The 26,559-nt window shown below is 38.8% G+C and overlaps 2 protein-coding genes across 17 annotated transcripts in view; one reads left to right on the top strand and one right to left on the bottom strand.

Moving 5' to 3' along the window:
* The window catches only part of LOC105381194 (protein pangolin, isoforms A/H/I/S), a 105,037-nt gene extending 95,926 nt beyond the window's left edge, over positions 1-9,111 (top strand). For 7 of the 11 annotated variants that reach the window (XM_038110193.2, XM_038110194.2, XM_038110191.2 and 4 more), the window contains 4 exons: positions 835-1,039; positions 1,523-1,688; positions 3,936-4,005; positions 5,997-9,111. In XM_038110193.2, the coding sequence (XP_037966121.2) occupies positions 835-1,039; positions 1,523-1,688; positions 3,936-4,005; positions 5,997-6,360 (805 nt within the window). In that variant the 3' untranslated portion in view covers positions 6,361-9,111. Of the gene's footprint in view, positions 1-834; positions 1,040-1,522; positions 1,689-2,393; positions 2,548-3,935; positions 4,006-4,983; positions 5,141-5,996 lie in introns of all 11 variants that reach the window. The other 4 variants (XM_038110197.2, XM_038110188.2, XM_038110196.2 and 1 more) reach the window with 3 other exon arrangements.
* Positions 9,112-10,793: 1,682 nt separating this feature from the next.
* Positions 10,794-26,559, bottom strand: part of LOC105381172 (dihydropyrimidinase) — a 36,822-nt gene continuing 21,056 nt past the window's right edge. For 3 of the 6 annotated variants that reach the window (XM_048630868.1, XM_048630872.1, XM_048630867.1), the window contains exons 3-15: positions 22,909-23,093; positions 22,096-22,172; positions 17,885-18,082; positions 17,277-17,423; positions 16,536-16,665; positions 14,674-14,782; positions 14,151-14,199; positions 13,847-13,946; positions 13,143-13,330; positions 12,640-12,724; positions 12,395-12,547; positions 11,783-11,923; positions 10,794-11,549 (exon numbers count right to left, since the gene is read on the bottom strand). In XM_048630868.1, the coding sequence (XP_048486825.1) occupies positions 11,470-11,549; positions 11,783-11,923; positions 12,395-12,547; positions 12,640-12,724; positions 13,143-13,330; positions 13,847-13,946; positions 14,151-14,199; positions 14,674-14,782; positions 16,536-16,665; positions 17,277-17,423; positions 17,885-18,082; positions 22,096-22,172; positions 22,909-23,093 (1,642 nt within the window). In that variant the 3' untranslated portion in view covers positions 10,794-11,469. The remainder of the gene's footprint in view (positions 11,550-11,782; positions 11,924-12,394; positions 12,548-12,639; positions 12,725-13,142; positions 13,331-13,846; positions 13,947-14,150; positions 14,200-14,673; positions 14,783-16,535; positions 16,666-17,276; positions 17,424-17,884; positions 18,083-22,095; positions 22,173-22,908; positions 23,094-26,559) is intronic. The other 3 variants (XM_048630869.1, XM_048630870.1, XM_048630871.1) reach the window with 3 other exon arrangements.

The raw sequence follows: 26,559 nt of genomic DNA, 5'->3' as shown, positions 1-26,559 counted from the left end.
TTTGGGGCTACGAAATGAAATGAAAAAGATGTTTGGAGCTATTCTGGCACTTGAAATGGGAAAATAGTTGTCACGTTAATTTAGAATACATGCGTTGGTAATGTTATTATAGAAAGATATTTATCCGTAGATTAATATACACAATTTTAAAGCCTTTTTTAAAATGGTGCTCTTTTTATGTAACATACGATACGGTTTTTTTTAATACCTTTCTTCCTCGAATCTCGTATTATGTGTAAACTATGAATGTATTGGTGTCATGACAAACCCTTCTGCTTTAGTGGCACATATTATCCAAATAATAACTATGAAATTTGATATGCTATATAAATAAAATATGACATTTCATTATTACAAGTAAGGCTTACAAATTGCCTTACCAAGCTGCTGTTACTGTACCCCCGCTATACTTCCCATTGCGTCGCGTCTGCCTGTCGTATCGTTAACACCCGGACACACTATTAACATATTGATAACTAACTGGACACAGATAGAGTGATAGATTGTGCGACACCTCGACAACTCTTACTGTAGCTGCTTTATGAGGCGACGAAAATTATGTTTTTATTCACTTGAGCTTACTCTACTTATACCTACATAAAAGTAGCAGATTTATTGGTAGTACATTTAATGTTTGGTTTTAGATAAGAACGATTTATGATTCTTAGAAATGATGACACAGCTAGGTCTTAATTATAATGATGGCTTGATGCTACTATAAGTACGTACATCACCTACATGTCGATCCAGCACCAAGACCATTACACTCTCGCCTTATCAAGCCCGATGTGGACAGGATCAGATTACCTAACGGTCTCGCATTCTCAATTACAGATTAGAAAAAAGCAGTGGCAGCGGCTCCAGCGATAAGCCCCAAGATGGCTCCGCGAATAGCAACAGCAAGGAACAAAACAAGAAGCCACACATAAAGAAACCACTGAACGCCTTCATGCTCTATATGAAAGAGATGAGGGCCAAGGTGGTAGCGGAATGCACCCTCAAGGAGTCCGCAGCAATCAACCAAATTCTCGGCAGACGGGTAAGTTCCAAATTCAAATCGAACGTCTCGATTTATTCTTCTTTTCTTTTTATTGTCAACCTTTTTGTTACTTACCAGTACCAAGGAGTACTGAGTCTGATCCCTGAAGTAAATATCAACCAATCAGCCCATTTTGTAATAGTTATTGTTGTTACGAATGAGTAGTGCTATTAAGGCGGGTGACCTAATACATAGCGGGCTAAGCGTGCAGTATTGAAGACAAAGCCCCTGCCCACATATAGGCACTATCGGCGATCTAGTTAATGTTTTGAATAATAAATACGAGAGTCGCCACGAGTCTGTGTGACGTTCCGAGAACCGACACTCATTCCTGACAACAATAACACATCCATTTGATTCACTCAGCAAGGCGATACCCCCCACTATCGTCACTGTTCTGTTTTATGTTCTTTCAAACTATATCTTTATAATGATCCCGTTCGAGCAGTAACCCATACAATATCCTCGTGTAATAACTCGCAGTGGCACTCACTAAGTCGCGAGGAGCAGGCCAAATACTATGAGAAAGCGAGGCAGGAGCGGCAGCTGCACATGCAGCTGTACCCCGGCTGGAGCGCGAGGGACAACTATGGTTACGGTTCCAAAAAGAAAAAGCGGAAAAAGGACCGTAGTCCCGCTGAACTGGGAGGTATTGGCTCGTAGGACTCACGGGGGCGTCACGTGTCCGAGCTTGTCACACTCGCTTCATGTCTCCCTCCTACCCCCCGCCCCGCCCCGTCCCCCGCGGGCGCCTCCCGCACGTCACTAACCTGACCTAACACCGCCGGGGGCGCCGGCGCGGCTCCCGACATCTCTCATTAACCGGCCACCGAGCTTCATCCCACACTAATAACGCAACCGACGACCGTAACCCGAGACCCGTCCCGTATGTGAGTGTGCGTGTGTGCGTGTTCTCTACTGTCCGTACTGTTGTGTCGGCGCCGAGCGCCTGTGCTAGAAAAGCGGCCGCCACCGGTCGCGGCGAGCGCGCGGCGCGGCCCCGGCCCGGCCCCGGCCCGGCCGCGCCGCCCGCCCGCCGTGCGTGTTCTGTGTTCAGTAGTCGTCGAGTGACCGTGTACTGTACACCCTACACCCCCGTTTGCCGATCGGAAACTATATTGGTTTGTTAGATGTCTAGAAGAACCGCGACTCCGATACCGACTGCAGAATAGGTTCTGTGAGGAACTGCGCAATTGGCCATTTTCATTCAATCAAAAACAAAACAACAACAAAAAACATTAGGATCAAAATTTCGACCGTTCAATCCGGGCTGTTTTTCTAGCACGATGAGTTAGGGCGCGGCAGGTGCGTCGAACCGCTGTCGAGTGCATTTCTCTTTTGTTTCCATGTTCAGTGGCATGCGCTCGGGCGCGAGGAGCAAGCCAAGTATTACGAGCTGGCGCGCCGCGAGCGCCAGCTGCACATGCAGCTCTATCCCGATTGGTCGTCTAGGGCTAATACGCAAAGGGGCAAGAAGAGGAAACGAAAACAGGAGACAACCGATGGAGGTACTGCCTTTCAGTCAGTCGTGAGACCCGCCTCCCGTCTCCCGACGACGCTGTCCCATCCCATCCCACAGTGACCGATAAGACTTGATTGAAGCAGCGTCGCTGGTCACGATCCCCGAGCAGCGCGCGGCCGGCTCGCCAACACATTTAAATGCCGCGAGGCTGATTAAAAGAAATGAGGTCAATTAAACGAGGATTAAGGAAGCCGTTGCCCGCTCGCTGCTCCTCTCCCACTCCCGTCCCGGTTCAATTGTTTTGAACCCTCCACGACCGAACGACAAAGTAGATACTATAATGCCGAATGTCTCTGGTTGAAGGGGTACAGGTTGTAGACATATAAACAGCATTTTTATTTAATATTTATATCGCATTTATTTATTTTTGTAAGTACAATGCTATATTTTGAGATACTCCCTGATGCAAGTGGCACTCCTTCGAAGGTTGTCCCGGTTTTTGGCTTTCCGTTTTGCTCCGATGTACTGGCTACGGCGCGGGGTTGCGTGCATGATCTATCCATCAGTCAATATGAACACTTGAGTAATTGCTTTGCAGGACGATGGTTCCGCAACGAGGCTGGGACAGCCTTCTTGTACGCTAGCTAGGTGCAGCAGGAGTAGGCTCCAGGTGCATGCGAGGACCCCGCTCGTCTCTGACGACAGACGGCGACTGGAGCGATCGCTGAAGACCTAAATACTATTTTGACTTCACAAAGCCGCCGATGCTTCCATGTCTGCGTTGTCCATGTACAATGATATTGGCCAAATGAACTTAGTTTATTTTGATTCCGGAGAACCTATTCTGCTTAAATTTGCTTCTATGGCGTCATTGTTTATTTGATTATTTTTCATTTTGATTCAATTCCAGCCAGATAGAGTAGAAGCCTTTATTTTGAAAGTTTATGCGAGTAGTATGTTATTTTTTAAACCAATATTATTTCCGTTATCCTTTATGTTTGTCCCGATCCCATCCTGCATGCTGGAATACTAACATTGGTGGTTGTTGCATGATAGTTTTCTGTATGAAGTAGTTAGCACATTAGCATAGCCTTATAATTAAGACGCTTCAAATATGATTTCCGGTAAATTTATTTCTGCGCGCATCGCCGCTTTCAGACCACCCTTTTATTTTACCACAATTTTATTCTTTCCAGCAGAAACATTTTTACTGCGTGACATCATATTTTCCTTTTACGTTCTCAAGTAAATTTCATTTATTACCTAGTCACGTTCAAGAACTTAATTTGCAGACTAAATACTTTTATTTGCTCAAAAAAATTATGTAAAAAATCCTTTAATTTTGATACCCATTTGTGCAATTTTACTTTTCTTGTGTAACTACTGCGTACTTTTAAAGGGTGTGTTCTAATCGAGTTTTTTGTGGTATTTTAGGAAATAACTTGAAGAAATGTCGGGCGAGGTACGGGCTCGACCAGCAGAACCAGTGGTGCAAGCCCTGCAGGTGGGTTCCTTTGCTTGTCTATTTTAATTTTCTTTTCGCTTTCAACCGTCACTCTCTCAGACACCAGAAACCACACCGACTCTTGATCTGGAGCTAAATTCAGATCATTTGTCGTTAAAGTGTAGTACATTATTTTCACGTTATATTGTTTCTATGTGGAAAGACTTGGCTTTATTCTTGTGTTCCGAGAGGAGCCTGGTCGTAACATGTTTCTTTTTATTTGATATTTTCTTTTTTGTTTCGAGTTGTTTTGTTAAAATTTCCGTAGTTGTTGTTGTGTTTTGTTTAAATGTTACATTCTTAATAACTTGTTACGCAGCGCTCTGAAGTGTTTAATTAAGGGCATTTACAAAAAAGCGCAGCATAAAGTGATACTCAGAAAATGTGTCTTTTCACAAAGAAATAAGATTCCATGAACATAGATAATGATGACGACAAATAGATTTTTTTGAAAGTAGACAAAGTGTGACTCAGTAGCGTTAAATATACATAGGTTTTAGAAAAGTAGTGGACAACCAAGGAAGGGCAATCATTTGTCGAAGAAAAACTTTCAAAAAAATCTTGACACATTTTCTGAATTATGCTGGCTTTTTTGTTTTTACTTTCTCTTGTAATTTTAATGAAATTATTGTAAAATTAAAGGTAAAATTACTTATTGAAATGTTTTTTCCACTCATGATTGCCGCTTCTCAATGGATCGATGCTGGACCGCTGGCACTATTGGTGATATTTTTACTGAAATCCCTGTACGTTTTCAAACCTTTCACTACCACTTGACTCTTAACTGCTTGACCACAATGATTCCACCATTCGATCATTTCCTCTCCCCAATTCTCCATCATCTTCGATCACTTCTTCGACTACACCATCAACCTTGAAACCTTCCAAAACCTCCACCTCCTTTTCTTCACCGAAATTTTTCACCTCCACATCATCTCTTACCTTTCCATCTCTTTTGTCATCAACCTCATTGAGTAGTCCCGAGTCAAGTGGAGTGATGGTGTCGGGCGGGCTGGGGCTGCTGCGGCCGGAGCCCCCGCCGCTGCCCCCCGCCAGCCTGGTCGGGAGCCCCCCCCAAGAACCTACTTATGTAAACCTTTAGTGCCGGCCGCCGCCCGCCGACGGAAGATAGACGGTATGCGCGCACGAACCTTGTGCGGAAATCTGTTGCAATCTTGTTCGAAACTAGATGTGCTAGTTGAGGGATGATTTTTGTGTGTGCGAAATGTTGCACGCAAAATTTATCTCGTGTTTGTAGTTTTTATTCTTAGTGTTGAAGAAGATTATGCATTGTTGTACTAGATTAAAATATTTCGACTTTTATTTGGTTATTTTGTTAACCTTGCTCTGGGAATGGCTAATGTTTTATTAGTAATTACGTCAGTTCCTGTGTCAAGATTAGAAAAATAATCCTTTGTAATTTTTATATACGTTTAAACAGTTTCATGTATTATTATATCTTAAAGTTATGGATGTTGTGAGCCTGCAGTTTTTGCTTTCGTCGTGTTTTGTTAGGTAGATTATGTTTCTTTTGTTATACCTCGAACTAGTTCTCTTTCATTTTCAAATTTGACTGTATATAAACTATTTAGGTCATCTTTATCAGACACTAACTCTTACATTTGAGCATGAGATTGTTTTTTTTTTGTTTCTTTTTTGTAACATCGAAGCAATTTTGAGCATGTCGTTGTTGTTTTTTTTCTGATTTATTTCTGTGTTCTCGATGTTGTGGTATCATTAGAATTGTGTTTAAGTTATTTAAAAATGCTCAAGACCCTTGGCTTTTGGAAACAGCATTACCATTTCCAAAGACTCCATTATATTACCATATGGTAAATGTATTCACAATGCCTGCCACGACAGGTGTAATTTCATCAATCGCCATTGTATCTTCACCATCATAAAAACATCGCTACACTTAAAGCCAAGGGTCAGAACCGGTCTAACTTTACCCCACTGAATACCGAAGTCTAATCCTCAACCCGTTACAGGCGGAAGAAGAAATGCGTGCGCTACATGGAGGCGCTGGCGGCGGCGGCGGGCGCGGGGCCGCCGCTGGCTGCGCCGCAGTCGCCGTGCTCCGACGCCGACGACGTGAAGCTCGAGGACATGTCCGACGCGTCCAGCGACGCGGACACGCCGCTCAACTCCGCGTCCAGTCCGGGCGGGCTGTCCGCACTGTCCTCGCTCGCCTCCCCCGCGTCCGAGCCGCCGCACCCCCCCGCGCCGCGCCACCCCGTCGGGACCAACCCGCGCGACGCCAACAACCCCCTCTCCGTCGGACAGCTGACGTCACAGAGCTGGCCGCGGTCCGCGCAGCCCCGGCCCGGACACGAGGTCATCTCGGTCTCGTAGTGACAGTGCAGGACCACCGAACACGAACGAATGTGCGAGGTGTTTGAAAGAGCGTGTGCCGGCTGAATGTTATTGGTGCTTTTGTTTTGACACGAGTGATGGAGCATGCTGTAGGTGTGATGCTGGTGCAGCGCGGATAGGGGTAGTGTTCGTGTTAACATCTTGTTTGTAACAGCGCGTGCGTTGCACTAGTTTTGGAAGTTCTGTTTCTTTTTCGCTAGTGTTTTCTGTAAAGGATTTTGTTTCGTTCGGTTCAAGTAAATTTCGTCTGTTAATAACACCATCAATTTAACATGATTCAACTCTTGGCGGAAGAGGTGAAATTTTAACAGAAAACACTAGTATTTTTCTTTCCTACAGTGTGGTCTTTCATTCCTTACCTTGAGCATTATGAAAAGTGTTAATCTACGTTGTCCTTTTCTGAAACTATTTGAGTAAATAAATGGTTTTCGTAATGCTCTAGTAGTTAGTTATTGTCAGCCGGCTTAGTTCAGTACGTCGTGTCGGTGTCTGCAGTCGTGTTGGTTGTGATAAAAGACTATTTTTGCAAATACAACTCGGCGAGATAAACTGTATAAATATATGAATAAAAAGTTAGTTACTACCTCTGATGGGTTATTTTGGCGGGTGCTGCAACATACAAATATAAATACTGACTGATTTTCAGGCATACCAATGCATTTTGCGCTTATTATAGTTTTTTTTTACTTTCTTGTATTTCAGTCACAGATGCATTGCATAGGCCTAAAGTTTTAATTTATATTCAACAATCAAATAATTTGGTATGTCCGCAATTGAGTCAATGGTTTATTTAAATGTATAATCAATAGAAATATAATAGATGCACATTACCAGTCATCTTTAAATGATCTCAAAATTTGTGAGCCCCAAATAAGTCATTTCTATGCATTTCGTTTTACTTAAATACTTCGCTCCAGCTTTTTGATGGTCAAAATGAAAATGTACTTCTTGTTTTTTTTACTCTAGTCACATTTCTATGTGCCATTTTTAACACACATCTTTTTACGGTTTTCAATTTTAAGCACCAAAAAGCTGGATTCACGTGATTATTTGTCACACGATTCAGTATCAATAAAATTATATTTAAAAAACGTAAGCTCTCTTTTTGACAAAAATATTGATACTTAAATAGATTTGACTCTGAGCACCGAAATGAATGATTTTCCTAATTGAAACGGCCTGCACCAGATACAAGGTTCCAACTAGAGATTGTTGAAGTTAGGTTTTAATAGTTCCCTTTGAGCTCGTGTATAAAGTAAGGGTTAAGGCTTTCGAGGGGAACGTACTCTTCCGTTGTACGGAGCCACTTAGACTGTCGTAGCTATAGAGTAGGAGACACGTTGTAAGAATTATACTGATTCCTATTTTAAGTTTAATTTCAGAACAATATTATAATATGCGCATGATTTTGTTTGATGTAATCCCAAATGAAGGTTTCGATTCTATTTATTTAATTAAAAAGCAACAATTAAATTTAAAACAGAAATCAGTAAAGGACACTGTATATGTGTAAGTACATACTAAATGTATAAAATAAAATAGGATTAGTCTAACTGTGTCATATTAGGAGTTAAGTGTACTATGCTACTTATATATACAATACATAATTATTATATAAAAAAGAAGTTAAAACAAAAATATTAGTGGAATACTGACACATTCAATTCATTCTCGTACGTACTCTGTGTAAGGAAAAAGATTTTTTTAATGTTCATCGACTTATTTATTGGAAAAGAGTTGTACTATAGACACCTGAAATTGTATATAAATTTGTAATTCATAAAGGTTAATATTTAGAAGTCCTTTTGGTAAAAAGTTGCATTTATATAATTAAAAGAAGTGATTGAGCCCTCGTATAGTTCTCGGATGGTTTGTTTTATTCATTAAATTACAACATTTTTGTTAATTACTTTTTATTGTTATTATTAAGAATTTTAAATGTTGTTACTTGCAAAGAACCCATAATTTGATGTACAATTGTGCCTGTCGTTGATTGCAAAATCTATTTTTTATCAAAATTTTCGGAAGTATAATTTACTGGAATGACCAACTGGGGATACTTTTTATCATGATATTACAACTCTGACAATTAATATGCATTTATTATAACTCTTTTTTTTAACAATTGACCAGACAGATGCAATTGAATTTTTTGATAATATCTTCCAATGATTTTGCATGAGATCCGATGAAGTGCAATATTGAGAGAAAGCTGGGTATTGTATAGTTTTCTAAAGAAAATATAAGTAAATAAGATTTTTCTTAAAAGTAATTTTTAGGATTTATATTGAGTTGAAAAAAGAAATTTATGGATTTTTAGTTTGCGCGCAAAAGGCGACAGTTTTATTTTCTATTTGTCTTATTATTTTATTAAATTGAACACTGTATTTCTAAATAAGTGCCAAAACCATCTAGAACTTGATAAATACAGGTCTATTACGAGATATTACAATAAACACTGTTTTAACTGTGCCAAATTAAAGATAATATTCTGTATACTGGTATGTATCCTTGTAATGTTGATACCTCCCGAAGGTCTTACGTTGGTAGATTTCATAGTTTGTTTTTTTTATTGTTAAGAGGTAAAGACAATTTGGCTGTTCGGCCTTTTCTTAGTTATCTTTTTTGTAGAAAAATTGACAAATTAGAAAAAACACTCAATTATTAGGTCTGGTCCGTGTCTTGTGTTCAATTCGAACGAATATTATTTTAATAAACAACTTGAAATGATATATTTGTTTAATTAAGTATACTTAAAATTGCTTAGTTTGGTCAACTACGGTGACCACCAACCGTCAAACCTCAGGACCTCACGAATGACAACCGAGATCTTTACACCACTCCTTTAACTCCTATTAAGTACGTATCACCATCTTTTGGAGTAAAACAAATACTTACATGCGAAGTAAAAGTAAAAATCTAGCGCCAATGTCCAGTAATGTAAGAGGGGCCAATGTCCAGCTGTGGACCTCAACATAGGTACTAATTCTAATTGATAATTAAAACACATCGTTTGTGATTACATTGTTTAATTAGTGACAATGCATAATAATTATTGGATTTATAAGTAGATACTTACATTTTAGAAAAATGTAAAACGCTATAAAATTGTGATGCAAATACAAGACTAGCAAACTTAAAATATTTAGTGGGAATATGATTTGTACTGGTTTTGGTTAAACTCTAATGCCCTAGTTAGATAATTAATTATTTTTTAACAAAGTATTTTAAACGACTCAATTAGGTATTCCATTGATATGAAGTGATCTTCACAATAAGCTGATATTACCTAATGTAATATGATGTCAATTTAAATTACATTGTGCGATTTGATTTCTGCCCAAAGCTGAAAGCTGTTCAAAATGTTTTGTAAAAAAGTAACTAATAAGACACCGTAGTAGGGCATGCAATACCGGTAATATTTTCAATACTGGTATTGAGTTCCGGTATTAGAACTCAATACCGGGATCCCGGTATTAATACCGGTATTAGACTTCCTTGTTATAAATGGCATATATTTTGTTTAAGTAAGTGTTATAGTATGGGTCGTATAGGGCAAAATACAACAAGAAAAAGCAATCAAATTCTGTATTATGTAATATTTTTTACAAGAATTGAGTATTAGAGTTAAAATTTTAGAACGCATGGACAACAAGTAGGTTTCCAAAGGCCAAAAACCGCATGTAACGGTTGAAAGTGCAAAATTGAAAGTGCACTTTCATAGTATATAGGAGCACAAGGCTAACTATATCTTAATCGCTTGATTTATAGCCTAAAAAGGTCCGGTTCCGGTATTACTTCAATACCGGTATTAACTTTCAATACCGGTATTGAAAAAGCGTGGATTTTGTCCGGGATCCCGGTATTACGCAATACTGGTATTGCGGTATTGCATGCCCTACACCGTAGTGTTGTTACATTGTTTTGATTTTATAAGTTACTAGCTGTGCCCGCGCGCTTCTCTTCGCCTTAAAAAGTTTTCCCGTGGGAATTCCGGGATAAAAAATAGCCTATGTTCTTTCCCAGGGTCTTGACCGAATGTATACCAAATTTCATTCGAATCCGTTCTGTAGTTTTGGCGTGAAAGAGTAACACACAGACAGACACAGTTACTTTCGGATTTATAATATTAGTTAGGATTAGGATGATACCTTCTAATGATACATTTATTTCAGTATACATATTTTCAGTTAGGTAAGTATGGTAAGTACAACAATATAATAATAAAAACGTGCTTACTATAAAAACAATAGGGTTTCTTAAAACTTATCCGTAAGTCTTTTTTTTATGTTAATTTTTTTAATGAAGTATTTTATAAAAAACATCTTAAAATTATAAAAATGTTTAAAAGTAAATGCCACAATTAAATTAAATTTGAATTTCAGACATTGTAGGTAGATTAAAAACAATACTTTAAAAATAAATTAAAATATTTATGTATGTATTCGACGACGTGAACTCACAATGTTCATTCTAGTTTTTTTTCGAAGTCTAAATAATTAATCAGTCTATTTAGATATTTACCATCGATTAAACATGATACAGGTACCTATCAGCAAATAAATAATGCGTAGGTATAACAATTAAATCAGAATATAAATTTGTCATGCCCTAATTCAATGGAAACAATCTAACATCAATATTACAATAATAATCAAGCTTAATCTATAGTTAAACTAACGTTTAACAGGTTACAAAGCATTTCTAATACCGTTCATGGTAAAATCTAGCTTTGGATGTGAATTATTCTAAGACATTGATCCGCAAAAGCATCTCAGAACAAGTTAAGTTGACGCAAAGTATAGCCGACGCGTCGTCGTGGGACACCCTTGTAGTCACCTCGCGTTGAGTCTTCAGATAATACTAAATGCAAGGCTTCGAATAGCATGTAGGTGTTATGCTTTATTATGATATTCTTACTTAGTTATTTCCAAAGACTACAAGAGGCTTTAAAACGCAGAATTATCATGTGAATCGTCATGATCCCGATGGAAAAAAGCTCTTCCGAAGGACTCCTTCCCTGTTCTAAGTTCCTGAGCTGGTTATTGCGTCATATTGGTCTTCAGTGTTGTCGGTGCAGTCGGGTGCTTACCACAGGCCCGAGGACTTGCCGCCAGGCGGGTTCCTGACACGCACCGACGTCTTCGTCTCTGGGCCTTCCACCTCTTCTGCAAATTTAAATGTTTAGAAATTAGTAGTAGATAAAAGGTGTTCTGAATTAAGTAATAACTTACGATCATACTCTCAGTATCTCAACGATAGTATATGGCACCAGAAGAAGAGCATAATGTCAATTTAGTAGATAACATTAGAAATGTCTCGTTAAAGTCGCTTGGTACTTAACACAAAAACCGCATCCAATGTTCAACAATATAAAGTTATCATCATCATAGATGCTTACTGCTGATAGAGAACGAAGACTTCTGCTGGTCCCGCTGGCCGGGCTCCCTCATCTTTCGTCCAGTCGGGGTCGACATGCCCGAAGCCAGAGCCATTCCCTCCAGGTGCTTATTCACCAGCGTCAGATCTGCAAGCACATAGTCTGATGAAAACGTGTGCTGCCCTCTATCTAGATTTTCGGAACTAAATTAGTGTAGGTAAAGGATCATAGATGGCGTTGAATTAGTACTGCCATCTGTGGGTGACATAAATACTAATTTAGTGTATAATTTGAAATATAGATGGCGTTAATTTAGTGCTGCCATCTATGTGTGAATTAAATACTAAGTTAGTACAAAGTTTGTAATATAGATGGCGCTGATTTAGTGCTGTCATCTGTGCGCTAAAATAACAACTAAAATCGTTCATAAAGTGTAATGTAGATGGCGTTCAATTTGTGCTGCCATCTGTGTACGAATTAGTTAAATAAAATAGTGCCAAATGCTATTGATAGATGGCGTCATATACTTGTATTGAAGAAGTGACTGAATAGTTGCGTAAGTACAAAAGAAAGATGGCGTTAAAATAGTTTAAGGTGAATATAAATAAAATGAAACTAAAAGTGATTGTATACCTTGATCGTATCTACCTGGGGACGGGGTGTTCCCGTTGGTGTACTTGGTGGGTGTTTCGATGGTGAGGTGTGCCTCAGGGGCGGCGGCGCCGGGCAGCTGGCCCCCAAACACGTAGGGACTGTTGGCCGGGGTCTTGATGAAACGACCGGAACCTGGGATTTAAATAGTGAATAAGGTACGTTTACTCAGGCTGTTCCTATGTTCCTATGGAAGTAAGTAGGTATAATATCTAATGTGTAGTTACCTTCAGCGACCCTCAAGACTCCATCGTCCAGGCAGACTCGGCCGTTCACAATCACGTACTGAGGACTGCCCACCACCTTCTGACCCTGAAACCATAATAAAGGAAGTTAAGTATACCATTATGTCATTATTATCATAATCATAATTCAAATAAACATTATACAATATGGAGAGACATTATCAGCGCTGATAGGCAGACAAGATCCGTTTGACATTTGTTCTTAGTTATTGTACTATACAATAGGCTATTATGGGCTATTACTATTCGCGCTGCCGCTGCCGCTGTAGACGTGTGACACCAATCATCTAGGAACCAGAAACATTATAGCTTGATTGGGTACTAAAGTTAAGTTTCTATCTGACAAACCTCACACGCGCCATTCTATACCGCGAAAGTTTTATCTAATCTGTCCATACCTCAAAGTTATAAAGTCGACGGCCTGCATTACTCGGTAGGTGTAATCAGGCTAATACCGCACAAGTGCAGTCGTATCTCAACCTTACCTCAAAGATGTTAAAGTCGACAGCCTGCTTGTGTGTAGCAGCCGAGATGGTGCGCTCGAGACGCGGGTCCCACACCACCACGTCGGCGTCGCTGTTGACGGCCACGCGCCCCTTCTGCGGCCACATGTTGAAGATCTTGGCCGCCGTGGAGGACGTCACCGCCACGAAGCGACACGGGTCCATTACACCTGTGAGGAGATAGGATTAGTGGACGATGATATTCTTCACCGTAAAAGCGATGGTATACATTGTACTTAAATTCAAAGAACTCATTGGTACATGTCAGCGCCGGGATTCGAACACCGCTCTCAAATAATGAATGATGATAGTGTAGTTAAACTAAATTGTGTTTTATGTAGCAACACATTAAAAGAATTTGTGATTTATGGCAAGGTACGGGCTGCATTTTCATTTATAATATGCGAGGACTTTTGCCCTGAGAGTTGAGACACACCCATCAATCCTCATATCACTGCCCCGTGTCTGAAAGAGACCCAGGGAAGATCTGGTGAGCTACTATGAAAAAGATTTCGCCTTGACGTTTTCCAAATCGCATATTAGTTGATCAAATCCTTGCAGGGGCGCCGCAACGCTCCCATGGCTAAAGACTGCGATACGATGTCGCATCTTAAAAATGTGTGACGGTTTTGACAGTTTTTCAGTGAAAATGCTTGATTATCAAAGTAACAAGTGAAGCCTCCTACCAGTGTTGACAGCCTTCTGCCACAGCACGGCCAGCCGGTCCTCCACGCCGTTCACTCCGTTGGGGATCTTGCTGAAGTCGTCCTTGCCCAGCTCCTTGTCCTAATCATAACAAATAATTTTATTGATGTAATTTTATTGACATCAATTATTTTGAAATTAATAATTTGCTACTCATAGTCATAGAATACCTGTGAGGTGTGAGTACTGTAAATTAAAGCTACAAATAGTAGGTAGCAGTATTAATATTATTACAACTTTCATAACTTAGTTAATACTTAGTAGTTATTAAATGAATAATCATACCTTCTCGTGGAAAGTGCAGTTGTCACTGCCGATCACCTGCAGCACGTCACTGGAAGCAAAATAGTTAATTATTGTCAGGTCAGTTAGTTAATACCAGTCATATACGGACTGGGGGTCTCATCACATAAGGAATCGCCATCGGAATAATAATATGGAATCGATTATCATAATCATCACCAGCCCGTAATTGTGTCCACTGCTAGATTCAGGCCTCTCCCAAGGAGTACTGTAACAAATTGTGTTTCCTCATCAGGCATCTACCAGCCTGAGATCGTCAATCCAGTCCAGCAATAAATCGTTATACTGTGGCGACATTGAAGTGCTCCTATGGATTGTTATTATTCTTGGTTCAGGTATGAATGAATGAAGGTACAGTCAGCCAAAGAGATATATGTACCTACTTATGCCGCTCCAGCGCAAACAATGTGATCCGAAGACTCGTGTGTTTTTCGGCACAAAAAAACTCATAATCTGGAATGGCCTACATATCTCTTTAGCTCACTGTACTCATGAGACTACGTACTCAGCCAGCGCCTCGACGATGGCCTCCGGGGTGTGGGGGTCGGCGCGCAGGGGGGGGGACAGCACGTGCGCCGCCGCGTGGCGGAAGCACGCGTTGCGGCAGTGCGAACCTGAGGGGAGGGGGGGGGGGGGGGAAGTTAGTGTCATTGATATGTTATGTTAGCTCGAGTGTGCATAGCCATATTTGATCAAAATCGGTTCAGCCGTTCATAAGTTATGCGACTTTTAGATTATTATTATTAAATGTACTTAATTCAGCATCAGCATCAGCCCGCCACATAATTATTATAGCATTATTTATAGTTATAGTATGGTATAATTATGGTAAATTGTAGGACATTATTGGAAATGGAAATGCAATGCATTTAAAGAAATCTTTATCTTTATGTTGTGTCCTCATCTCTCAACATCTTGATTTTATTTGAATTAGTTACTTATAGAGAAGGTGTCAGCCAGACTGTTGGCCGACCGGCACCCTTTCTTGAAAAATCTTTGTTTCTAAAAACTTTACAAACGATTGCCGAGTAGAGTATTGCGCAAGTTGTTAACTCTTCACACAAACCAAACCATACCGCGATGTAGAGGCATGGTAGACAGCGCCATCTCTTGACCACATCTAGAACTGAGGTGTGGCATTTCATCATCATCATCATCAGCCCCTGATCGTCCAGTGCTGGACATAGGCCTCTCCCAAGGAGCGCCACAACACTCTGTCCTCGACTTTCCTCATTGCAATAGTTCTAGAGCTATTGTTGTTCAAAATGGACACCTGATCGAGCCATGCCCTTTTCATTGACAATACCACTTTTGCAACACGTATAGGTATAGATAGATCACCAAAGTGCCCGGAGACCATACTTTTAATACGCACAAGTGTTCGGTGGCCGGAGGAGATCATTAATTTGTACTCCATATGACTGCTCACTTGAACATCATCATAGTTACGTAGGTAAGTCCACCCAGGTCAAACATCTGTGTGATGAGACTGATGAGCAAATGTGTTTGTCTTGTGTCTGGTGGTCGTTTATCTATTCCATATGCTGTTCGACAACCATATCTCAGGCTCTGCCTAGTTTGGGTTCGGATGTGAGATGTCCCGACAAATTTTATTTATTGAAGTACTTTCATCATGTATGTATGTATGTTTGTATAGCTACCATCAGTGCCCACAGGGTGGCGAGGGTCTCATATGGGGCTACAAAATATCATGTATGTCGTGTATGTATGTATTTATATATTATATCTGTATAGCTACCATCGGTGCCAACAGTGGCGGCGACGATCTCATATAGGGTCTATATCATGTGTGTTGTGTATATTTATGTTTGTATATAGCTACCATCAGTGCCCACAGTAGCGGCGAGGGTCTCCCCGAACACGGGGTTCTTCTGTCCGCGGCGCCGCGCCTCCTGCAGCGCCCGCACCGCCGACTTGGACATCATGATACACTCACTAGCAATGACAAAGCGCCCCTTACAAGATTCGAATTGGATCAACATATTTACCTACGTTTTTAGTCTTAGTACTTCATTATTGCAGACGGCGTTATTAGGTTAGCCTTTTCCGTTCAGGATTAATTTGGTGCTATTTGTCCCTGGATTTTTTTATTGCTGGTGAGTACGTCTGTATAGATACCATCAGTGCCAACCGTAGCGGCGAGGGTCTCATGCAGGGTCAATATCATATGTGATGTGTTGTATGTGTGTATGTCTGTATAGCTACCATGCTCGCGTGTCCCACCTGTACGTGGGAAAAGCTCATGACCGCTACCAGCGGTGCAGTGGCCCAGTTCTTAGCATGTATTATTTAGCGACTTTGTTGGTTTGTCGTCGAAACAATAAGAAGAAGAAGAAGTATATCTACCATCTGTGCCCACAGTGGCGGCGAGGGTCTCCCCGAACACGGGGTTCTTCTGGCCGCGGCGCCGCGCCTCCTGCAGCGCGCGGACCGCCGACTTGGACATCATGTGCACGATGTAGAGCGGCGTGTTCACCTGGAATGAGAGATTGATGTTTGGGTAAAGAAAAGGTCGGTAAATCTTGTAATGTGGAGTAGGATAGATGTCCGTCTGGTGTGCTTGTGATATGCAGATACTTAGTTGAGAATCTTAGACGGAATGACTGATGGATAGTATGTTAGAGGTCTTTGTGGTTGTTATTATGGCAAAGCTGTGAGTTTAATCAATATTTACACATATAATCAGATAAGTCGGGCCCTGGAGAGAACTAACTTAAACCTAGGTTAAAAAATTATACTAAAAATGGCTTCTTTTAGTCTTTTGTTTTTGATTACACAAATAAAACTAAGCAAAACGGCTCAGCCGTTTCGGATCTACGCTACCAAAGACAGATAAACAAATACACACGCAAACCATTTCTTATATTATTATTCTGTGTTTAAAATTATGATAACATTTTATATTTGTGCAATATAGGATTAAATAAATAAATAAATAACACCCCTGATTTTGCGTCGGAGGTTAAAACAACAAACTTGAACTAACCTTTTTCCTAGATACTTACCTAGATTTAATACGTACCACCAATACCAACCATATCTTTCCACTCTCTATCTCAATTAACTAATACCACACATATTCCTCACCTGATTAGCAATAACACACGCTCTATTAACCGCCTCGGCCTCCACCTCCTCGTCCCTGGACAACAGGTGTCCCTCGGGCGCCGTCACCCCCCGGGCCAGCAGGCGCTGCGTGTTGCGCGCTATGATGTGCCCGTTCTCCGCGTGCACCTGGAAGGGTAGGCGGGGGTAGGTTTAGTACATATATGTATAAATAGATGTCGATGTAGTGAAGTTGTTGCGTTGTATAGCACATACCTACTTACCCATTTTATGTTGTACAATCTTAGTAAATAAAAAAACATTACAGGTTTGGGTTTGGTTCGGCAATATCACACGATTCCAATCGGCTTCCTTTCTTCATTTTCTGATTTGATATCTAATGTGCTCCTCACGATATTTAATGATAGACAAGATACTTTTATCTATCAATCCGGCTTGCCCGACAAAGAAATGAACCCTTCGCTATTGGTATAAAGTTTGGTATAGCTCAATATCGTCATACTTAATTGATTTGTGTTTTTGCGATATGCACAGCTCTTGACTATCATTGGCTGAAGATCTAAAGTCTGATTAAAGAAATCAGACTTTAGGAACCTCTAGATATCTACAGACAGGTATCAAAAGCCCACCTGCGGCAACGCCTGTATCTCCTTGCACGCCTCCATGGCGCACATCAGCTCGTAGTCATCCAGCATCCAGCTGTCCCTGTACGCCATGAACATCTTGAAGCTGTTGACCCCCATCTCGGCCGCCAGCTGCTCCATGTCCTTCTTCACGGAGCTGGACCACCAGGTCACGCCCACGTGGAGGGCGTAGTCGCAGCATACCTGGGGAGGAAGGGGTTTTGTTTGGTGACCAGTCCAGTTTGCATGGCGTCTTTATCGATGTAGTTAAACTTGTATAACCGATAATTTGGGCCTTATCCCAAAAGGACGAAACCAATGAAAAATAATCTTTATAATCATAATCTTTATTTCAAAAAAAAAAAAAAAACATTCTTACATTCTTGTTAAACAATTATATAGTAGAACAAGGGCCAAGTCTCTACTCCCTAAATAGGTGGAAAACCTGTAGCTTGGGATGAGTAGATGCTCTTCCCTAAAATATTGTACGATTATAAATACGCTTATAATTATGTACATTAATTGTGTAAGAATACTAGAGTATATATAATGCAAATTTAGAATTTAAAACTATAATAAATAATTTTAGAATTTAATACTAGAATTCATTATGGACTAAGGTTATTTTTATACATTCTAAAAATAAGACCTGTGATATAATAAGAAATTAAAAAAAAAAAAAAAAAAAAAAAAAAACTGTCAAAGTTCTCATTTTGTTTATTTAACAATAGTTAAGAGGGTTTCAGTCTCCTCATAATTTAGCGACAGTAGCCAATTTCTCAATAGTTTTTTACATTCTAGATGAGTTTTTGAGTAAATTGATAAAATTTTGTTTGATTTATTGTATAGATAAGGTCCTAAAAAGATAAAAAAGTTTTGCATAAATTTAGTACGGGTTAAAACGGTCGTGCATACTTTGTCATTTCTACGTTTATTTTCAATAAAATCTTTATTATAAAATAGTGTTTTATGCTGTGACAGAATTACGGTAAGAATGAATATTTGTCTGACTGTTAACACCTCGCAATAATTATATAATTTCGACGTAGGATAATAAAATGGTTTAAATGTGCATACTTTTAATACGGCCCTTTGAGCTCGTTCTAAGGTTAAAAATGCCGTTTTGTTTGCACCTCCCCAACTAGAAATACAATACCTAAGCAGAGATTCACAAAGAGCTAGATAAATTTGTTTTAAAAGGGTTGAATCAGCAACGTGTCTTAAAATTTTGAAAACAAAAATTAACCTCCGTACTTTACAGCTTAAGTTTTGTATGTGTTTGTGAAAATTGAGGTTCCTGTCAAGGATAACACCTAGATATTTAATTTCAGTAACATTTTCTAAAGGTTTACAAGTACAGTTCGTCGGTGTTGTATTTGGGCATTCATGGTATATTAATTTATTATTATTCTCATGGGGTAAAGAAGAATTACGAATTGCAAAAGTGATATACTTCGTTTTTGCCGAGTTTAGAGTTAGGATATTGTTTGTTAGCCACTCATTTACCACATCGAAACCAGACTGCGCCAGTAGAGTGTATGCAACACTCTATCCCAATCCCTACTCCTGAAAATAAGAGCAGTGTCATCGGCGTAGGCAAAAATTTTGGCTTGGGGTAATTTGAGGCCGCACAAGTCATTCATATAGATTATAAAAAGTATAGGACCAAGAATGCTGCCTTGAGGCACCCCATAATCAATATATGCAGTTTTACTCGTGTAGTTACCTATTTTGACACACTGCCTCCTACCCTCAAGATAACTTTTGAAAATCTCAAGTGATTTATCTCTTAAACCAATTCTTTCAAGTTTATCCAGCAAGAGTTTGACAGAGACCGTGTCAAATGCTTTGGCTAAGTCAAGGAAAATTCCTATGCATTTTTCACCACTATCTAATCCCCCGGCAATATAGTTTGTCAGATCTTGTACTGCGTCAGAAGTAGATTTTCCTGTACGGAAACCATATTGGTTTTCAGATATTATTTTATTTTTGTCAAGAAAATCCACAAGTCGCATTTTTAAAAGTTTCTCTAGAATCTTTGATAAAGCCGGGAGGATAGAGATGGGTCTGTAATTATCAACACGGTTTCCGTCTCCTCCCTTATGTATCGGATGAACCACTGATAGTTTAAGAGCATCTGGGAAAATGGCGACATCTAGGCATTGGTTGAAAATATATGTAAGCGGAGGAATGATTATGCACTTATTTTGCTTTAAAATTTTGTTTGGAATACAATCCCAGCCCATGGTGCATTCATTCTTTAGACTTATTATAATCTTCTCTATTTCCAACGGATCGGTGTTTAACAAGACAAAAGAATTTAATTTTTGTTCACCTGCTTGAGCAGTGTTTTTATTTTTGTGACGTTCGGTGTTAATAATTCGATCTGCCAGCTTTTTACCAATATTTGAAAAGTGATTATTTACATTTTCAATTGACTTTTGTACAGTTTTCTCGATAAATAGTAGTTCTTCATTTTTATTTTTAGATTTTTTTGTTGATGTTATTTCTTTTATAATTTCCCAAGTTTTTTTATTATTGTTTTTGGCTTCATTAAGTTGTTGTTTCTCATAATCTCTTCTAATTTTTTTAAGTAATTTACTGATATAATTTCGATATCTTATATATGTAATTTTTAAAGTCTCATTTGTAGAATCTTGCTTTGCTTTACGATGAAGGTTATCTCTGTTTCTTAAGCATCTTAGTAAACCCGGAGTAACCCACGGTTTAATAATATTTTTACGACTTGGTATTTTATAGATCGATGTATTATTTTTTATGGTATTTTGTACTGTGTTTATAAAATTATTGATGGCAATATTTGGATCTGATTCTGTGTATATGTCACTGAAAGTAAGGCTTTTTAAATCATTTGTAATTTTTTCATAATTGATCTTTGTTTGGGTTTTTAACATCTTATTTTTTGTGTCACAACCAGAGTACAAACATAGAAGGACTGCTTTATGATCGGTTATAGTCGATTGTATTACTATTGTTAGGCATTGTTTTCTTGTTTTCATAAGAAAATGATCCAGGCATGCTTCGCTTTTATCTCTCGTAACATAGTTGTGTCCAGGTTGTAGCCCAAGATAAGCAGTTAATTCCAGATAACGTTCAGCATCATGTGATAACTGCTTTTCTGTGTTTATGTCGATGTTTATATCGCCTGCTACAATAATATTTTTGTAAGAGGATAATTCATGAATACATTTTTCAAGCGAGGCCAAAAATGTGTCAATTTTTTTAAAACATGGTGATCTATAAACAGCAATTATAGCAGTTTCTTTACCAAGAGTAAGTAGCAGACAATTTCCACCCTTAAATGGCGGTTCCTCAAATTTAAAATTAAGATCATCTCTTGTATATATTACTAATCCATCGTTTTGATTATACAAGGTTTTACTATAGCTGTGGTTATAGCCATTTATTAAAGGTATTATTTTGTTTACTGAAAGCCAACATTCTGTGAGTATTATGACATCACAATCGACTTTTAGATCTTGCATAAATACAAAGAAATTTTCTATATTGCGGCCTATGCTCCGAATATTTTGCGTTAGTACTTTGAGGCTTTGTTTAGATGGGCTTATACGTTTGTGGCAAAGTTGCGTAGCAGCCTTACAAGATTCATATATGAAATCTTTATCTAGATCATTTGAAATATTAAGTGTATTATCGAATTTTAAGTTTGAGATTATCATGCATTGTAAAGGTCCAGTTTATTATATACAATTTTTTATGAGAACTCATTCTACAAAACATATTGGCTAATCTATTTTTCCTGTAGGAGGTGAAAGAATTTGATGAGATTTTTTTGAATAAGGTATATCTGTTTTTCTGTTGGTTAGGTGTAACAAGTAAAACTAAGAGCAAACATAAAGAAATAATACTATTAACTATTATTAATGAAAAATGTGAAGAAGATATCAATGACATTGCCGTGTTTATCGTGATTCGAGATATGGTGGTTATCCACGTCAATAATGGAGCCGTGCAGTATTTCAACTAATCCGCTTTTGCAGGGCCTGGAATGTGGAGGCCTCAGGGAGCACCTTTTTACAGCAGTGATAACAACAGGTTTTTGTACTGTAAAAATTTGCAGACTGCAATGTGAGTTGGGAACATACTGTTGCGTTCTAGCCCTTTAGAGATTCTAGAAAATCTTTTCAAAGAGAAGTGAAAGATATGGAAAAAATGCTAAATTAAATAATTCTTACTTTAGAGTCAGCTTTTTCCCTCCAGTTGTTGTAGGCCTCGATCAGCGACTGGCCCTTGTTGGGCAGCACGAAGTCAACTGAAATATACACACAAATACACAAGTTAATTACATACACACAAATACCTAATGATATTTTCATCTAACAAAAATTACTCGACATAGGTATCCCAATCAAATTACTTTTTTACAACTATATATTCTATATTTAAATCTTATTTTGATATATTTTATGCAATACAAACAAACAAAGAAACTCATCATATTTTTTACTTCTCCGCGGGTTAATAAATTGTTCAGATAGGTACACAAAGCAAAGCAGAACGTCCATAAAATGCCATCTCATTTGTTAGAAGGTAATTAAAAGTGAATTGCATTCCTAAAACGTCTTGTTTTGTTACGGTTGCTATTATGAAATTAGCAGAGTTGATGAGAGTTTTAAAATTAATATTTTTTGTGCGTATAAAGTAGTTATTATGTGAAACTGTGGTGTTGTGTGACTTGCAAACAATGGCTGATAATAAATCAGTGAAGTGAATGTCTAAGAATTTCTCTTTTCATCAACGAAAGCCACTTTTAGACTTTACGAGTGGGGTGTAAACTGTAAGCATAAACTATTATGTGCGAGCTTTTCTAAAGTCAATCAACTATCATCGATATGGCTGGTGTTCCTACGAAATATAACCGTGGAAAATTCACTCTTGAATTGTATGCTTAATGTGTTTGTATTGCTCAGTATAAAATATTAAGTACTTATGACACCATATATAAACAGTTGCACTCAGCAGCTATCTTCAACCCCACAGATACTCACTGACAGTAGTAGTCCCGCCCGCCACGGCCGCCCTGGTCCCCTTGTAGAAGTCGTCAGCGGTCTTGGCGCCCATCATCTCCAGCTCCAGGTGCGTGTGAGGGTCTACTCCGCCCGGCATCACCAGCTTGCCGCTGGCGTCGATGACGCGAGTGCCGCCGGGGATGATCAGGTTGCGGCCCACTTGCCTGGGGAAGGGAGTGGGTTTGTTAGTGCACATTTCAGTTAACGTCAGAGCAATGGGGAGAAAAAATGAGCAGAGCAGTGCCTAATTCCCCAGTTATAATTGGTTGGTTCAGTCGCCATCTTTTCTCCCCAACAATGTAATTGGTCAGAACCTGAAAGGCACACTCACTGGTGCTGCCAAAGTTTTTTTTATTTTTTATCAATGAATTGGGGCACATCCAGCCACGTAGTGTCCCACGGGCGGTGTGTCGACTGGGTGATGATGATGAATAAGATGCTTATGATAACGCTCTGTCGTTCTACATATAACAACAACATGCCAGTGATAATAATAAACTTAAAAATGCCATATACACATTAAAATAATGAGAGTTATGTAGGCTGTTGTTAAAAAGTTATAAATGTTTTCGTTGTTTAGATTATCAACCATCGATTGAAAGCCTTTTGAAGTTTCCGAATTTTACGATGATATGCTGTTTTCGTTTCTTTGTTAACCTCAAATAACTATAGTTAGATATTAATCTACCTACTTTAAAAACTAACTTAAGATTTAATGTTATTTCCATTGTTGCAAAAGTTTGTAGCTTGTAAGGGAAATAGAAGAATAAAAAAAACTGCTGACTCATCTCAAGAGGGCGTTTTCAATCAAATCGCGTCCTACAACTGTTAACATTATTTATTAAATTTAACCAACTGTTAAACTAACTGGTTAATAAAAACGTGTAAATTGGGGTTAAGGATCGATTGACCCCATAAAACAAATGCGGGAGTTTATTTAACCTAGTATTTTACGATCTAAACTTATTTTTAAAGTAGGTATCAACTGACCGACGACCAGACGACCGAATGGCGTAGTGGTTAGTGACCCTGACTACTGAGCCGATGGTCCCGGGTTCGATTCCCGGCTGGGGCAGATATTTGTTTAAACACAGATATTTGTTCTCGGGTCTTGGATGTGCCCGTAAAATGGCAATAGGCCCGCCCCCTATTACATTGGGACTAACATAACACTCTGGCGAAAAGTGGGTGCAGCAATGCACCTCTGCCTACCCCGCAAGGGAGTACATTAGTACAAGGCGTGAGTGCGTGTTTTTTTTTTTTTTTGTATCAACTGACTAAGATCTACCAAAATGTGTTCACACTTATCTGATGTTTGTCAATTTTGAAACAAAACACATGGAAACATAGTTATAATTAATCCTGCTTGATTAAACATAACACCTAATTTAACAATGCAAATTGTCACATAACCTTGCAGTTACAGCTTCAAATTGAATGCCCCATTTCGAATGTCATCAAAAGTATGTAATGATCTATGTACATTGCGTCGCTCTTAATTCGTTTGCTGTAAGAGTTATATTTGATCCGCTAGTGTGGTGTTCTGATGGCATGAGCAGGGGGGGTCACTCTATAGAGTATATGACGAAAAACTAAGTTTTGGAGCGTTGCTGCGCAAGCCAAGAACTCTATCTTGTTGTATTAAACGTGCCAATTGCACAACAGCTCTCGTTCGTTAATTTTTCATCAGTATAGATAGAGTGACCCCCCAGTACTGGCCGCTATGGAAGTACGGATGTTGGCTTGTTACGGCATTAGCCGCTTCCTGCGAGTGTGACACGCATTCCTATTGGCTGGATGGAGCGTGGAACGCAAACTGTTCCAAAGTTGAATTATTATTAAACAAAAGATGGTCTTGACTCTTTATGGCTATTCTTATCAGTCTAGTCAAGGATGTGTCTCGTTATGAAAAATAATTAGCAAAAGAAACAAAAGTAAGAATTTTATACCTTAATAGCACACTGTTCAAAATACGTTATTAATCCTAGAATCTCAGCGAGCCTAGTCTCGTACAGAGATCCATTCTGTTTTTTTTTGGTAGGTGGGACCACGTCACTAGTTAAGTTAATTAAGCTTATTGGTTGAATGTATGTCATCAAAGTTATATTTACTTTAACAGGGAGTGGAACTACTGTATAACCCTGTAAGTAAGTAAGTACTTACTATACCACCACTGTATGTACCATGCCACTAACATGACCATGACCATTATGACTTATCATGATGTTGGTAATCATTTATAAAGATAGTCTTGTACATAATGTGTACATCTGTACATAGTATACGTCTTGTCTATGTTTAGATCCATGGCCCAAGGACGCAAAGACACAAAGACAAACAAGGCAAGAGAAACTTGAAATATAATATGTACCCCGCATTTCATACATAACATGACATAAATACTCGCTCCGGAAACTGATAATTTTGCACTCACTTGCAAGTGCGAAAATGTATTCGATATGGCCAACCAAATAAAAAGCAACAAACTTTACGTTCAAAGTTTTACAACTGAAAGTCTACATAATATACTTACTTAGGTACTGAAAACTTATAAAACATTCGTTTTTTATCGCTCTGGTTAAAAGTCAATTTGTCAGCCATGCTTGTAACCATTTTGGATAACACTGTTGAATAATTCCGTTCGTCCCATGAAATCTATTCAATGATCGAACGTAGACTTTTGAAGCTACTAGAATGGGCATGTCTATGTATCAAAGTGACACACGATTTGACATGCTTCATACATAATTGGTATTACATAATAGACTCGTGGCTCGTGGATATGTCGCAGGCAACTGGTTTAATCTCCTGTTTGATTGAACCACTAGCCCGTTCATTGGATGGCGCTGTTCAGTTGTATGACTAGGCCGAACGTTGATTGTACAAGCGTCACAAAACGTCCAACTAGTTAGCTGACTTAAAATCAGTCAGGTGGTGAATAAAACAAATATGGCGTCTAACAGCGAACAGCTGACACAAAAAGCACCTATATTGTTAGTTTTTTGCAAATAAATTAGCTTTAAAGTGCGTTATTTGTGTTAAAATAGTGTGACAACATGGATTTACCTATTATTACGCCGCGGGCGGATAACGAAACTTGATAATTATGAACAACAATATGAAGGTACGTTTATTGTTATTGTTTAGTTAATTTGTGAGATAAGAGCTATGTAACATAGTATTTTTGTTGACTCTTGTCTGGTGATGTTCACCCTAACGAGACATTACAAAGTTGCTATACTATATCCCATTCAACGACTTCGCTGAATGACGTTCAGTCAAGACGTCGAACGTTACAATCAACGACTTGACGAGGTGTCCTTTAGTCATACAACTGAATAGCGCCATCCAATGAACGGGCTAGTGGTTCAATCAAACAGGAGATTAAACCAGTTGCCTGCGACAGATATATTGTTATTTGAAGTTTTACATTTGAAATGACAAGTTCATACTTTTATGGATAACAATCGATTTATTACTGTAGTGATCCTAGTCTGTCCTGATGACAAAGTGATTATATTAAATTAAACTAATAAATAATGCAATCTGTTATGGTATGGCGGTAATGATCATGGTTGACATTGGCAACCAACACCCACATTTGCAAATGCTGGTCGCTGGTTATGTACC

This window comes from Plutella xylostella, chromosome 27, assembly GCF_932276165.1.
Source record: "Plutella xylostella chromosome 27, ilPluXylo3.1, whole genome shotgun sequence".
Classification (NCBI taxonomy): domain Eukaryota; kingdom Metazoa; phylum Arthropoda; class Insecta; order Lepidoptera; family Plutellidae; genus Plutella; species Plutella xylostella.
The sequence above is the reverse complement of the archived record's forward strand: the minus strand, read 5'-3'. Positions and strand labels throughout refer to the sequence as shown.